Source organism: Oncorhynchus tshawytscha, linkage group LG18, assembly GCF_018296145.1.
Source record: "Oncorhynchus tshawytscha isolate Ot180627B linkage group LG18, Otsh_v2.0, whole genome shotgun sequence".
Lineage (NCBI taxonomy): Eukaryota > Metazoa > Chordata > Actinopteri > Salmoniformes > Salmonidae > Oncorhynchus > Oncorhynchus tshawytscha.
The window spans coordinates 18,569,684-18,586,044 of NC_056446.1; the positions used below are offsets into that span (position 1 = coordinate 18,569,684).

At 41.6% G+C, this 16,361-nt stretch overlaps 1 protein-coding gene across 2 annotated transcripts in view; it reads left to right on the top strand.

Moving 5' to 3' along the window:
- The window catches only part of LOC112217637 (protein stum homolog), a 38,930-nt gene extending 22,569 nt beyond the window's left edge, over positions 1-16,361 (top strand). The window contains exons 3-4 of one of the 2 annotated variants that reach the window (XM_042300766.1): positions 14,628-14,636; positions 15,175-16,361. In XM_042300766.1, coding sequence (XP_042156700.1) covers positions 14,628-14,636; positions 15,175-15,209 — 44 coding nt within the window. In that variant the 3' untranslated portion in view covers positions 15,210-16,361. The remainder of the gene's footprint in view (positions 1-14,627; positions 14,637-15,174) is intronic. The other variant, XM_042300768.1, reaches the window with a different exon arrangement.

Genomic DNA, 16,361 nt, shown 5'->3' on the forward strand with positions numbered 1-16,361 from the left:
CTGCCAGAGGTCCGGACAACAGGCCCTCCGATTTGACACACTGAACTCTATCTAACTCAATGGGGAAATTTCACTTGACATGTGGACTGCCGATTTTCCAAAAAATAGGCACGGTGGGCTTTTGGTTTCTCTCCATCTAAAATCAGAAATAAATCATCTAAATATCAAACTGGCTACATTTACAAATTAGGAAGAAGGGAAGAAAGTCTCACCGCATGTTCAAGAATGTCCTTTTATTTAACTAGGCAAGTCAGTTAAGAATAAATTCTTATTTACAATGACAGCCTAGGAGCAGTGGGTTAATTGCCTTGTTCAGGGGCAGAAAAACAGATTTTTACCTTGTCTGCTCACAGATTCAATCTAGCAACCTTTCAGTTACTGGCCCAGCCCTCTAACCACTAGGCTACCTGCCGCCCCACGTTACTCCAAAATATAGTTGTTGTTTTTTTAAAGCCATAGAAAGTTGGTTTCACTTTCAGTTATGAAATAAATAAAACAAGGAACTTGTCTAAATTGGTTAAAGAAAATTGGTTAAAAATATATACCACCATCTTTTGCACATGTAATTTTCTTTTCATTATGCATCCTTATTTACAAAGCTATCATTATTATTGTTATTATTATTAACCCTGCATTAGAATTATATTAAAAGACCCTTAGATATTCTCAAAGAGCAGATTTGCCCTAACGTAAAATGCCCCTTAGATATGAATTTAGATTTCTCCAATCCTCTAAATGTAATTATTGGCTGAGAGTCACGTCATTGGCAGAGAATCAGGCGGCATTGGCGGGGTTGAAGATGGCAACGAACGATCCATGCCAGGCAAACATGCAGATGCTTATTTCAACTACATTTTAGTTGCAACAAGTTTTATCGGGTTTAAATATACTGTCGGTCTACCGTAGGTGACATGAGTCTCACTAGTTTTCAGTAATGTGCTTTTAAAAGTGTTGTAGGTCTTTTATTTATTTATTTATTTATTTGTAACATTTATTTTACTACATGAAGGTCTACTTACTCTGCTGGCGTCTTGACCCAGTTTATGCCCTCATACATTTAAACTCAGTTTTTCACAATTCCTGACATTTAATCATAGTAAAAACTCCCCGTCTTAGGTCAGTTAGGATCACCACGTTATTGTAAGGATGTGAAATGTCAGAATAATAGTAGAGAGAATGATTTATTTCTACTTTTATTTCTTTCATCACATTCCCAATGGGTCAGAAGTTTACATACACTCAATTAGTATTTGGTAGCATTGCCTTGTGGTTGAAAAACGAGGTTTCATGACTCCAACCTATGTATATGTAAACGTCCTTCTTCAACTGTATGTATGTATTTATGTGGAAGCAGCAGCACACTTTAATTTTCCAGGTCAAATATCCCCGTAGGACAATCAATTGTATCATATCATATGTTCATGGACAGTGTTTTATGAGTTTTTCTTTACCACATGTCCTGTCCAGGAACACTCCTGTTCATAGAGGGTTGGTAGAGCCCCAACAGATAGTTTTTTTGTGTGGTTTGATGGGTACCGTAATTATCTATCTCCCTCTCTCTTCATTGCTCACTGCAGATTGAATTGCATTGCTAAATGTGTTTTTATGAATGAGAATGTCAAAATACTAGAATTTTGGCTCCCATTGTGTATGAGTTACTTGGCTTAAAGACCCCACTTAGCGTTTGTGGCTGGGACCTACTCTTTGTTACTATTTCTGTCGGCCCTGCAAGCTGTGTTGGCTGGAACCCTGTGGAGTACCAGCACTAGCCTACATTGCTACCATCATGCCGCACAAAGTTAAAGAAGGTTGGAGTAATGGAGAGGACAGTGTTTTGCTAACACAGGTGCGTGATCTTTTAAATCATCAAGATGTCCAAGCAATTATTACAGCAACAGGAAAATTGCTTCAAATGATTTGTCCAAAACTGGTGGACTCAACTAACAAAAGAATGGGCAATCTGACCAGAGGTCCTAGACTTTAAGAACAGTTTGCAGTTCTTCCAGGGAGAGGTGTATGTCATGAAAGAGACTTGCAGCAAGATGACAACAAACTGTAAGTCCACGTGAGATGACAGAACTGTCTGTGAATCATTATTACAGGTGACTGGGAAAACAGACTATCGAGGGACAATCCAGGAGGAATAGCAATGTTGTGGAGAGTCTCCACTTGAGACCTGGATGGAGTCTATGGACAAAGTGAGGGAAATTATCACCGAAAAGCTGCAGATGGATCATAGGAAGATTGAGGTGGATCGCGCCCACAGTTCTGAAAAACCGGTAACGAGCCCAGGTGACAGACCCAGGCCGATAGTGGTCAAGGTCCTAAGGTTCAAGGACAAGATGGCTGTTCTGGAGAGAGACAAGAACTTGAGAGGAACTAAAATCTTCCTCAACGAGGACTTCCCAGCTATAAAAGCTGCCAGGGGGTGTGGGGACATTGCTTACATCTGCTACGACAAGCTCATTGTCCACCCTCCCTCCCAAAAGCCTGGAATGACTGAGGGAGTCAAGCCCAACATCACACATCACACACACACACACACACACATATATTTATATATGTGCAATGCTTGATAGTGCGTGTGATGTTAACAGGGAGAACTATTTTCTGCATGACCTGAACATTGACTGGTTAGCAACTAGCTATCCTCTCGATAGGAAGCTTCTAACTGTGACTAAAGCCTATAATATGACCCAGGTTATCGCTCACCTGACTAGAGTGCATACCAATAGTGTTGGATCTGTGACATCCACTTGTATTGATCATATCTTAGCACGGGATGCAACGTCATCATAGCGCCGATCCATCATGACTGGTCTGCCGATATAATTCGTCCGATGTGCCCTCAACTGGCCTTTGCCGGACGTCGGTGACACCCTTCTCCCAAAGCTAGCACCAGTTAGCCTCGAGACAGGTGCATCTCCCGGCTAGCGTAGTAACGACTACCTAACGGCTTCCCTGTTTCATCTATTTCTGTTCACTGGACCCTATGATGACTTGGCTACATAGCTGATGCCTGCTGGACTGTTCATTAATCACTGTACTCCATTTAGTTTATTTTGTTTATCTGTCAGCCTCGAACTCAGACCCTGTGTGTAGTTAACTGACCCTCTCTGCCTATTCATCGCCATTTTACCTGTTGTTGTTGTCAGCCGATTAGCTGTTGTTGTCTTACCTGTTGTTGTCTTAGCTAGCTCTCCCAATCAACACCTGTGATTGCTTTATGCCTCACTTTATGTCTCTCTCTAATGTCAATATGCCTTGTATCCTGTTTAGGGTAGTTATCATTGTTTGTTTTACTGCAGAGTCCCTAGTCCCACTCAACATGCCGCAGATAGCTCTTTTGTCCCACCTCCCACACATGCGGTGACCTCACCTAGCATAACTAGTGCCTCCAGAGATGCAACCTCTCTTATCGTCACTCAATGCCTAGGTTTACCTCCACTGTACCCGCACCCTACTGTACATTATGTCCTGAATCTATCCTACCACGCCCAGAAATCTGCTCCTTTTATTCTCTATTCACAATGCACTAGACAACCAGTTCTGATAACCTTTAGCCGTACCCTCATCCTACTCCTCCTCTGTTCCTCGGGTGTAGAGGTTAACCCAGGACCTGTGTGTCCCCAGGCGCTCTCATTTGTTGACTTCTGTAACCGTAAAAGCCTTGGTTTCATGCATGTTAACATCAGAAGCCTCCTCCCTAAGTTTGTTTTACTCACTGCTTTAGCACACTCCGCCAACCCTGATGTCCTTGCCGTGTCTGAATCCTGGCTTAGGAAGGCCACCAAAAATTCTGAAATTTCCATCCCCAACTACAACATTTTCCATCAAGATAGAACTGCCAAAGGGGGAGGAGTTGCAATATACTGCAGAGATAGCCTGCAAAGTTCTGTCATACTTTCCAGGTCTATGCCCAAACAGTTCGAGCTTCTAATATAAAAAATTACTGCTCCCAGCTGTGCCCTGGACACCATATGTGGATTGATTGCCACCCATCTATCTTCAGAGTTCGTTCTGTTAGGTGACCTAAACTGGGATATGCTTAACACTCCGGCCGTCCTACAATTTAAGCTAGATGCCCTCAATCTCACACAAATGATCAAGGAACCCACGAGCTACAACCCTAAATCTGTAAACATGGGCACCCCCATAGATATTATCCTGACCAATTTGCTCTCCAAATACACCTCTGCTGTTTTCAATCAGGATCTCAGCGATCACTGCCTCATTGCCTGCATCCGTGATGGGTCCGCGGTCAAACGACCACCCCTCATCACTGTCAAACGCTGCCTAAAACACTTCTGTGAGCAGGCCTTTCTAATCTACCTGGCCCAGGTATCCTGGAAGGATATTGACTTCATCCCGTCAGTAGAGGATGCCTGGTTGTTCTTTAACAGTAATTTCCTCACCATCTTAAATAAGCAGGCCCCTTTCAAAAAATGTAGAACTAAGAACAGATATAGCCTTGGTTCACTCCAGACCTGACTGCCCTCGATCAGCACAAAAACATCCTCTGGCGTACTGCACTAGCATCGAATAGTCCCTGTGATATGCAACTTTTCAGGGAAGTCAGGAACCAATATACACAGTCAGTTAGGAAAGCTAGCTTTTTCAAACAGAAATTTGCATCCTGTAGCTCTAACTCCAAAAGGTTTTGTGACACTGTAAAGTCCATGGAGAATAAGAGCACCTCTTCCCAACACCGTCACCATCGATAAAACCACGATAATCAAGAATTTCAATAAGCATTTCTCTACGGCTGGCCATGCTTTCCTCCTGGCTACCCCAACCCCGGCCAACAGCTCTGCACTCCCCGCAGCTACTTGCCCAAGCCTCCCCAGCTTCTCCTTCACCCAAATCCAGATAGCTGATGTTCTCAAAGAACTGCAAAACCTGGACCCGTACAAATCAGCTGGGCTAGACAATCTGGACTCTCTCTTTCTAAAATTATCCACCGCCATTTTTGCAACCCCTATTACTTGTCTGTTCAACCTCACTTTCATATCGTCCGAGATTCCTAAAGATTGGAAAGCTACCGTGGTCATCCCCCTGTTCAAAGGGGGTGACACTCTAGATCCAAACTGTTACAGACCTATATCCAACTGTTACAGACCTATATCCATTGACCATTTTGAATCCCACCGTACCTTCTCTGCTGTACAATCTGATTTCCGAGCTGGTCACAGGTGCACCTCAGCCACGCTCAAGGTCCTAAATGATATCATAACCTCCATCGATAAAAGAGTACTGTGCAGCCGTCTTCATCGACCTGGCCAAGGCTTTCGACGCTGTCAATCGCTGTATTCTTATCGGCAGACTCAACAGCCTTGGTTTCTCAAATGACTGCCTCGCCTGATTCACCAACTACTTCTCAAATAGAGTTCAGTGTGTCAAATTGGAGGGCCTGTTGTCCGGATCTCCGGCAGTCTCTATGAGTGTACCACAGGATTCAATTCTCGGGCCTACTCTTTTCTCTGTATATATCAACGATGCTCTTGCTGCGGGTGATTCCTTGATCCAACTCTATGCAGACGACACCATTCTGTAAACAGCTGGCCCTTCTTTGGACACTGTGTTAACAAACCTCCAAACGAGTTTCAATGCCATACAACACTCCTTCCGTGGCTGCCAACTGCTCTTCAATGCTAGTAAATCTAAATGCATGCTCTTCAACCAATCGCTGCTGCACCCGCCCGCCCACCCAACATCACTACTTTGCTTTGTTCCCGGGACAATGTGGACTGTGCTGACTTTCAATGTAGCAACTGCTTGCGGAGGACTACAGGAGCGAAGTAGCTACTCTTAGCAAGCAAGTAGCAAACCTGCACAAACTGCCAGGGAATCCACGCACGCCTACTTTTTCATTTTCTTCCACCCCAGTAGCCGGATGCCGCTCTGGTGGAAGTTTCGCCCCCATGTCGGCTCTCCACAGCCGACTGGCCGGTGCTCAGCAGGGTTCTATCCCCGAAGGGGTCTCCACCTTCCCTGGAGAGCGGAGCTGTTCTCGACCCAACCAACCAGCCATGGAGGTAAGTCACTTGCTGTGGAAGTCAAAGAAGGCATCCTTTGTCATCGGGGTCTCCTCGGAGATGTTCAACCCTGATCTGATACAGAGCAGAAACAGCTTTGCCGCCCTGGATCCAGAGGTTCCGGCGCTTTCTTCCTTGGGGGATTCCCATTCAAGATCGGATCCGGGGGTACCTGCGTCTTCGTCCTTGGTTCTGTCTCCCTCTCTGGTGGCTTCTACCTCAGGTTCAGATCCTCTGAGCTCCCACCCTCATCAGACCGTGAGGCTGCCTGAGAGAGCAGCCCATTCAACATCACCAGCTGTCATCATAGGCAGCTTTATGGTGAGAAACATCTCGGTTCCCAAGGCAAAAACCCTGTGCTACCCAGGAGCACGAGTACAGGACATAACAAGGCTACTTCCGACTGTTCTACCACAGATGCCGGGAGCTGACACTGTCGTAGTCCATGTTGGGTCAAACGACATCAGGAGGGCCAACTCAGAACATTTGAAAACTGATTTAAAAAAACTAATTTTAGTATTAAAAGACTCCAAAAAACGGCCAATCATTTCAAGTCCAGTACCATCGTTGGGTTGCGGGTGTAAAAGACTCAGCAGGCTGTTGGCATTACATATCTGGCTAAAATATTATTGTAGCTCTGCTGGAGTCACTTTTATAGATAACTTTGACACCTTCTGGAAACAGAAGATACTCCACAGGAGTATCCAAATCATCATGGCTCCTGGACTCTGGCCACACATTTCAAGGCTGTGTTGAAACTATGACTTTTCAATGATCCAAGTCCAGCTCAGTTAATCCCTACCATTGTGACAATGAGTCGTCATAATGCTGCGTTATGATTATTATTTTATGTGCCCCTAATTGCACCGAATACCTCTGTTTATCCTACAGCTATTGTATGCTTTAAACATGAGCCTATGAACCAGAATTACACTGTTAGCACTTAGGCAGTATGCCCTAGTAGGAAGACCACTTAGTGCAGGGTGAGCTGCACAATCAGCTCCAATATAAATAACATGAGCAAGTCTACTTCTGATAAGCTTCCCAGTAAAGCATTCAAAACAATCAAGCAACCCAGAAAAGTGCAAGAAAATAGCTCATATTAACATATGCAGCCTGAGAAACGGAGTCCATGAACTCAATAACTTGCTTGTAACAGATAAAATGCATATTCTATCTCTGAAACTCACTTAGATAATACCTTTGATGATACAGTGGAAGCATACATGGTTATAACCTCTGCCGAAAAGACAGAAATGGCAACGGGGGCGATGTTGCGATCTATATTCAGAACCACATTCTTGTAAAGCTTAGAGACGATCTATTGTTAAATACTTTTGAAGTAATATGGCTACAGGTTCATCTGCCTCACATGAAGCCCATTCGTGTTGGAAGCTGCTATAGACCACCAAGTGCTAACAGTCAGTATCTGGATAATATGTGTAAAATGCTTGATAATGTTCAGGTTGTCAGTCAACCTACCAGGGAGGTTACAAACATCACAGGAATTAAATCATCAACGTGTATTGATCACATCTTTACAAATGCTGCATAAATTTGCTTTAAAGCAGTATCCAAATCTATAGGATGTAGTGATCACAATATAATAGCCATATCTAGGAATACCAAAGTTCCAAAGGCTGGGCCTAATATAGTGTATAAGAGGTCATACAATAAGTTTTGTAGTGATTCATATGTTGATGATGTAAATCATTTTTGCTGGTCTGTGGTGTGTAATGAGGAGCAACCAGATGCTGCACTTGACACATTTATGAAATTGCTTATTCCAGTTATTAATAAGCACACACCCATTAAGAAAATTACTGTAAAAACTGTTCAATCTCCTTGGATTGATGAGGAATTTAAAAATTGTATGGTTGATAGGGATGAGGCAAAAGGTATGGCAAATAAGTCTGGCAGCCCAGCTGAATTGGCAAATGGACTGCAGATTAAGAAATCATATGACTAAACTAAATAAATAGAAAAAGTATACTATGAAAAATAACAGTTATATAAAAATTATAGTAAAAAGCTTTGAGGCACTTAATTGAAATGTTGGGGATAAAAAGCCAACTCGGCTCCATCATTCATTGAATTAGATGGCTCATTCATCACAAAGCCCACTGATATTGCCAACTAATTTAATGCCTTTTTCATTGGCAAGATAAGCAAACTTAGGGATGACATGCCAGCAACAAAGCTGATACTATACATCCAAGTATATTTGACTAAATTTTGAAAGACAAGAGTTGTACTTCTGAATTCCATAAAGTCTGCATGGAAGAGGTGAAAAAAGTGTTGTTGTCAATTAGAGGTAGACCGATTATGATTTTTCAACGCCGATACCGATTATTGGAGGACCAAAAAACCCGATACCGATTAATCAGCCGATTTAACAGAAAATGTATTTATTTGTAATAATGACAATTACAACAATACTGAATGAACACTTTTATTTTAACTTAATATAATACATCAATCAAATCAATTTAGCCTCAAGTAAATAATGAAACATGTTCAATTTTTAAATAATGCTCGTTAAGTGTTGGAGAAGAAAGTAAAAGTACAATATGTGCCATATAAAAAAAGCTAACGTTTAAGTTCCTTGCTCAGAACATGAGAACATATGAAAGCTGGTGGTTCCTTTAAACATGAGACTTCAATATTCCAAGATAAGAGGTTTTAGGTTGTAGTTAATATTGTATTTATTGGACTATTTCTCTCTATACCATTTGTATTTCATATACCTTTGACTATTGGATGTTCTTATAGGCACTTTAGTATTGCCAGTGTAACAGTATAGCTTCCGTCCCTCTCCTCACCCCTACCTGGGCTCGAACCAGGAACACATCGACAACAGCCACCCTCGAAGCATCGGGGAACAACTACTCCAAGTCTCAGAGCGAGTGACGTTTGAAACTCTATTAGCGCATACCCCGCTATCTAGCTAGCCATTTCTCATCGATTACACCAGCCTAATCTCGGGAGTTGATAGGCTTGAAGCATTGCGAAGAGCTGCTGGCAAATGCACAAAAGTGCTGTTTGAATGAATGCTTACGAGCCCGCTGCTGCCTACCACCGCTCAGTCAGACTGCTCTATCAAATATCAAATCATAGACTTAATTATAACATAATAACACACAGAAATACGAGCCTTAGGTCATTAACATGGTCAAATCCGGAAACTATCATTTTGAAAATAAAACATTTATTATTTTAGTGAAATACGGAACCATTCCGTATTTTATCATAAGTATAAATATTCCTGTTACATTGCACAACCTTCAATGTTATGTCATAATTACGTAAAATTCGGGCGAATTAGTTCGCAACGAGCCAGGCGGCCCAAACTGTTGCATATACCCTGACTCTGCGTGCAATGAAGGCAAGAGAAGTGACACAATTCCCCTAGTTTAATATTGCCTGCTAACATTAATTTCTTTTAACTAATTATTCAGGTTTAAAAATATATAATACTGTGTATTGATTTTAAGAAAGGCATTGATGTTTATGGTTAGGTACATTCGTGCAACGATTGTGCTTTTTTCGCAAATGCGCTTTTGTTAAATCATCCCCTTTGGCGAAGTTGGCTGTCTTTGTTAGGAAGTTTGAAAATTACTGAGGATAATAGCAGACGATATTGCCTCTCCTATTTGCCACATCTTCAATTTAAGCCTACTAGAAAGTGTGTGCAACTCAGGCCTGGAGGGAAGCTAAAGTCATTCCGCTATTCAAGAATAGTAAAGCCCCCTGGCTCAAATAGCGACCAATCAGCTTGTTACCAACCTTAGTAAACTTCTGGAAAAAATGGTGTTTGAACAGATACAATGCTATTTCACAGTAAACAAATTGACAACAGACTTTCAGCACGCTTACAGGGAAGGACACTCAACAAGCACAGCACTTACACAAATGACTGATGATTGGCTGAGAGAAATTGATGATAAAATGATTGTGGGGGCTGTCTTATTAGACTTCAGTTCAGCTTTTGACATTATTGATCATAGTCTGCTGGAAAAATGTATGCGTTTTGGCTTTACACCCCCTGCTATAATGTAGATAAAGCATTACACAGAGGGTGTTCTTAAATGGAATCTCTCAAGCATAATCCAGGTAGAATCAGGAATTCCCCAGGGTAGCTGTTTAGGCCCCTTGCTTTTTTCAATCTTTACTAAGACATACCACTGACTTTGAGTAAAGTCAGAGTGTCTACTTATGCGGATGACTCAACACTATACACGTCGGCTACTATAACGACTGAAATGACTGCAACACTTAACAAAGAGTTGCAGTTAATTTCGGAGTGGGTGGCAAGAAATAAGTTAGTCCTAAATATTTCTAAAACTTAAAGCATTGTATTCGGGACAAATCATTCACTAAACCCTAAACCTCAATTAAATCTTGTAATGAATAATGTGGAAATTTAGCAAGTTGAGGTGACTAAACTGCTTGGAGTAACCCTGGATTGTAAACTGTCATGGTCAAAACATATTGATTGGGAGAAGTATGTCCATAATAAAGCACTGCTCTGCCTTCTTACCAACACTATCAACAAGGCAGGTCCTACAGGCTCTAGTTTTGTTGCACCTTGACTACTGTTCAGTTGTGTGGTCAGGTGCCACAAAAAAGGACTTAGGCAAATTGCAATTGGCTCAGAACAGGGCAACACGGCTGGCCCTTGGATGTACACATGTACACAGAGAGCTAACATTAATAATATGCATGTCAATCTCTCCTGGCTCAAAGTGAAGGAGAGATTGACTTCATCACTACTTGTATTTATAAGAGGTATTGACATGTTGAATGCACCATGCTGTCTGTTTGAACTACTGGCACACAGCTTGGACACCCTGTCACTCCCTGACCTTAGAAATCCTGTTTATGTCTCTATTTTGGTTTGGTCAGGGTGTGAGTTGGGGTGGGTATGTTTTCTATTTCTTTGTGTTTGGCCGGGTGTGGTTCTCAATCAGAGGCAGCTCTCTATCATTGTCTCTGAGAACCATACTTAGGTAGCCTTTTTTTTCCACCTGTCTTTGTGGGAAGTTAACTTTGTTTAGGGCACATAGCCTTTAGCTTCACGGTTTGTTTTGTAGTGTTTATTGTTTTGTTCGGCGTCTTGTTTCTGAATAAAGGAATATGTACGCTCACCACGGTGCACGTTGGTCCTCCTCCTTCAACAGCCGTGACACACCCATACTTACCCCACATGACATGCCACAAGAGGTCTCTTCACAGTCCCCAAGTCCAGAACAGACTATGCGAGGTGCACAGTACTACATAGACCCATGACTACATGGAACTCTATCACACATCAAGTAACTAATGCTTGCAGTAAAATTAGATTTTTAAAAAACTGATTAAAAAAACACATTGTGGAACAGAGGAGACTATGAAGCAACACAAACATAGGCACAGACACATGCATACACATGGATATAGTACTGTAGATATGTGGTAGTGGTGGAGTAGGGGCCTGAGGGCACATAGTGTGTTGTGAATGTATTGTCATGTTTTTAAAATTGTATACACTGCCTTAATTTTGCTGGACCCCAGGGAGAGTAGCTGCTAATGGTGATCCACAATAAATACAAATACAACTCTTCACTATTGCTGCAGAACTTTGCAAAAGAGCAATATCTGTTCCCATTGGCTGCGGTGACCATAACATTGAGGCAATAACAAGGAAAGCCAAAGTGCCAAAGGTTGGGCCTAAAGTAATTTATAAGAGATCATACAAAATGTTTTCTCAGGACTCTTTTGTTGAAAATGTAAAAAATGTATGCTGGTCTGATGTGTATGAGGAAGTGAATCCAGATGCAGCACTGGAGGTATTTGTAAAATGATTAATTTAATTTGTTGACAAGCATCCACCTGTTAAGAAATTATCTGTGAGAACTGTTAGAGCCCTCTGGATTGATGATGTATTGAACAATTGCGCCACTCGGGAGGCAAAAACTTATAATAATGAAAGAAAAGGATTGCTGTTTTGAATTTGGACAAGTTAGTGTGGGAGAAGTGGAATAACTATTGTTATCAATAATCAATAATGATAAGCCACAAGGTATAGACAACCTTGATGGGAAACTAATGAGAATGGAACTGTAGCAGATTGTATTGCCACCTCTATTTGCTATATCTTTAACCAAAGCCTAAAGGAGTGTGTGTGTCCACAGGCTTGGAAGGAAGCTGAAGTAATTCCACTACCTAAAAATAGTAAAGCACCCTTTGCTTGCTCTAGCAGCTGCCCAATCAGTTTGCTGCCTGCTCTTAGTACGATGATGGAGAGAATTGTGTTTGACCAAATACAATGCTATTTTTCAGAGAACATGTTAACTACTGACTTTCAGCATGCTTATAGAGAAGGGCACTCCACTTGTACTGCACTGACTCAAATGACTGATGATTGGTTACAATAAAAGGATAATACGATAATTGGAGATGTATTATTAGATTTCAGTACAGCCTTTGATGTTACTGATCATGTTGTTATAGAAAAAACTCGCATGCAATAGCTTTACATCACCTGCCATCACATGGTTGTAGAGTTATTTATCCAATAGAAACCAGAGAGTGTTCTTCAATGGGAGCTTCTCTTACATTATATATGTACAGTGCGGTGTACCTCATGGCAGTTGTCTTGGGCTGTTACTCTTCTCTATTTTTACAAATGATTTGCCACTGGTCTTACACAAAGCTAAAATGACTATGTATGTGGATTATTCCACTCTCTGCATGTCAGCACCCAAAGCCAGTGAGCTCACTGAAATGTTAAATAAGGAGTTACGGTCAGTATCAAAATGGGTGATTAATATAAGCTGGTCTTAAATACATCTAAAACTAAACACATTGTATATGGTTCAAAACATTCTCTAAGACCTAAACCTAAACTGGAGTTGTGTGTAAAGGGTGTGAGCATTGAGGAAGCTAAACTCTGAGGTATAACATTGGATGTCAATTATCATGGTCAATTCAGTTTGACAAAGTTGTTGTGAAGATGTGGATGGGTATGTATGTTATAAAAAATATGTTCTGTGTTTTTGACACAAAAGTCATCTGTATGAGTTGTTCAGGCTCTGGTCTGCTCCCATCTTGATTACTGTCCGATAATATGGTCAAGTGCAGCAAAGGAAGCAAGGCTGCAGCTGGCTCAAAACAGAGCAGCACGCTTTGCCCTTAACTGCACATACAGAACTAACATCAACAACGTGCATGCCAGTCTTTCCTGGTTGAGGGTTGACGAGCGATGAACTGCTTCTCATCTAGTTTTTATGATAAGTATTCATGTAATGAAACTCCAGATTGCCTGCATAATCAAATAACATTCACCCATACCCCACAAGACCTGCCACCAGGTGTCTCTTCACAGTCCCCAAGTCCAAAATGAATTCACGGCAACACACAGTATTATACAGAACAATGATCGCATGGAATTCCTTTCATGTCCAATTACTCAAGCAACTAGCAAAACGACCTTTAAAAAAATATTAAAGAACATCTCATAGAACGGCAGGGACTTTGAGGGGACACACAAACACACACACATCGTTTTTTGTTGTTGTATTGTTTGTATTATTGTTATTTATACATTTTTGTTGTTGTACATGTAATGTTTTTATATTATTGTACCCTACATGGCCAAAAAGTATATGGACACCCCTTCAAATGACTAAATGTAGCTATTTCAGCCGAACCGGTTACTGACAGGTGTATAAATCCGAGCACACAGCAATGCAATCGCCATAGACAAACATCGGCAGTAGAATGGTCTGTACTGAAGACTTCAGTGACTTTCAACGTGGTACCGTCATAGGATGCCACCTTTCCAGCAAGTCAGTTTGTCAAATTTCTGCCCTGCTAGAGCTGCCCTGGACAACTTTAAGTGCTGTTATTGTGTATTTTACATTTGTGTGACTGTCCTTGTCTATCAGTGTATCAGTGTTTTGTTACTTGTCATGCTCTGTGTTTTTTTTGGACCCCAGGAATAATAGCTTCTGCCTCTGCAAAAGCTAGTGAGGACCCAAATAAACAAACAAACCCCGTTCTTCCCCTTGCACTCTCTTGTGTCTGATTTATGTTATCACTTGAGTCAGTATTTTATTCAAATGAGGCTAAATTAGCTACATAGTTCTTTCTCCCCATGGATCCCACTGATATTTCTTAGATATATATCTTGGATTACATTATTATAGTTCTCTCCCTCCGAGCCACATAAGGGGATGGATTCATTGGAATCATGACAATTACTATTGTTTGCCTAGAGAAGAGGTCTTTGTCAAGATAACAGTGTGGTATTAATTGCTCTGTGTGTGGGAGGGAAAGACTGCTCCCAGAACACTGTTGAGCATTTTCATGCTGTTATTATCAACCCTGTTATTGAATCTAACCACTGAGCTCTGGGTCCTATCTTCTGTCTCTTCTTTCCATATCAAAGAGGGATGTTTTTTGACCGTGCTTCTCACTATAATAGTCTTTATCAGAACATCTCCTGGAACACGATGTGCCACTGTGCAGTACACCTGTAGCTTGTCATGGTTTCTAAACTAATTTCTCTTGTTTTGTTTTTCTTTGCTTGTCCTCCTAAACGGATGAAAGTTTCTGATGGTACGTACTGTATGTGTAGTACTACACAGTCTCTGTGTTTCCACCAACATGTTGCTGCCTCCTCTCACTCGCTGCCACCACTGCTTTTTTTCCTGTTCATCCCACCACCTCCCTTCTGGCTGTCTCTCACACTGTTCGGCTTTGTTGTCCTCCATCATGCTCGTTATACCGGGCGTCATTGGCAGGACCGGAATGGAGAAATAGCTGGGAGTGCCCTGAATGTCCTCAGCACTGTCCCTGACTCCGTCACAGCATGCTTTGCAACTAGCAGCATCACAGATCAGAGAGCACGCTATACTCTCAGCAGTGCATGTCTGGGAAGATTTTTCAATAAGATTCTTCAGTATAGATTCAAATTTCGTTCTCTTATATATTAAGGTTTCACTATTAAGCATTTTCCAGCTTGCTGCATGGCTTTACTCAGTTTGCTCAGGCTATTCAGGGCTCACCTGCACCGTTGCACTCAATGTGTTCAGGTGGTGTGTTCACCAGTCTACTTATCGACCTGTAACCTCACTGTGTCCTGTCTCTCCTCCAGGCTATAGGGATCAGGGGGTTCCCCAGCAGGTTTGAGCCCAGCTAGACGTTAAGCCTGGATGTACAGTTGTCTCCTAGCATCCCCCTGGCCAACTGGGGCAGAGAAAGAGCTGCGAGGAGGCCTCAACACTGGGCGGGGAGCCAAGGCAGGATGATATTCACAGGCTTAACCCTACCCTACCTACTGTACCATATCGCCTACTGCTACAACTGCTGCTGCTCCACTTCACAGCTCATTTGTAGAATGAGGAGCACGTCAATATCGATGGAAAGACGTTTTCTACACCCCGAAGCGTCCTGTGAAAATAGAGAATATAACACAATAGAATATAAATATGTGCCAACTGTATGTACAGTACTGTACCATGTGCTAAGGACTATCTACCCTGTCTGGGGCAAAATTCAGTGTTCAGTGGTTTTTATGAAAAAGTGAAATGTGCAGTTTATTCCTTTTGTGTATATTATCAGCTGTTTAACCACTCACTTGACTAGTAGACTTCAATAGTCTGAAGATGGTATCAGTGTCTGTTAAGCCCTCCACGATTGTATAGGGTGTGATGTTATTAAGACTTATGGCAAGTGGAGATTATCTTGTTTTATATACAGTAATATTCTGCATGGATACCTTGTGTATCATTCTTCAGATATGTCTATCATATTTAAACTACTCTCATCACACACAGACATTAATAGCCTTCTGTGACTTTGTATGACTATTCATTGGTTGTTGTTTTTGTGAAACATCAATGTTTTGTTCACTAAATCCTTCTGGGCCAGTTGCCATAGATACTGTCCATTTTAAGCAAGTATCTTTGTATGCACGTGGAGCTGAAGTGAAGGTAATTGGTACAAGATATGGCAGGAGGAGACACGGCTACAGTGACCAGTGGTGCTGTATGAACCATTTAAATGGTGGGATTTTAAAGATAGAAATAATAGAACAATAGACATATACCGTAGATTATAGCATAAGCTTTGATGGTGTTTAAAGATTGGATTGTGAAGAGTATGACATCCTCATTGGAGACTGCCATTACTTTCACAAAGAGAGATATTCAATGCATTTGTGAAATGTAAAGACCACTTAACTGTTATCCAATTTGCCCCCAAAAAACTGTAAAATCACATTGGTGTACAGAACAGCAAAAATAAGTGTCACCCTCAATAAACAAAGTATGTAATGAACAA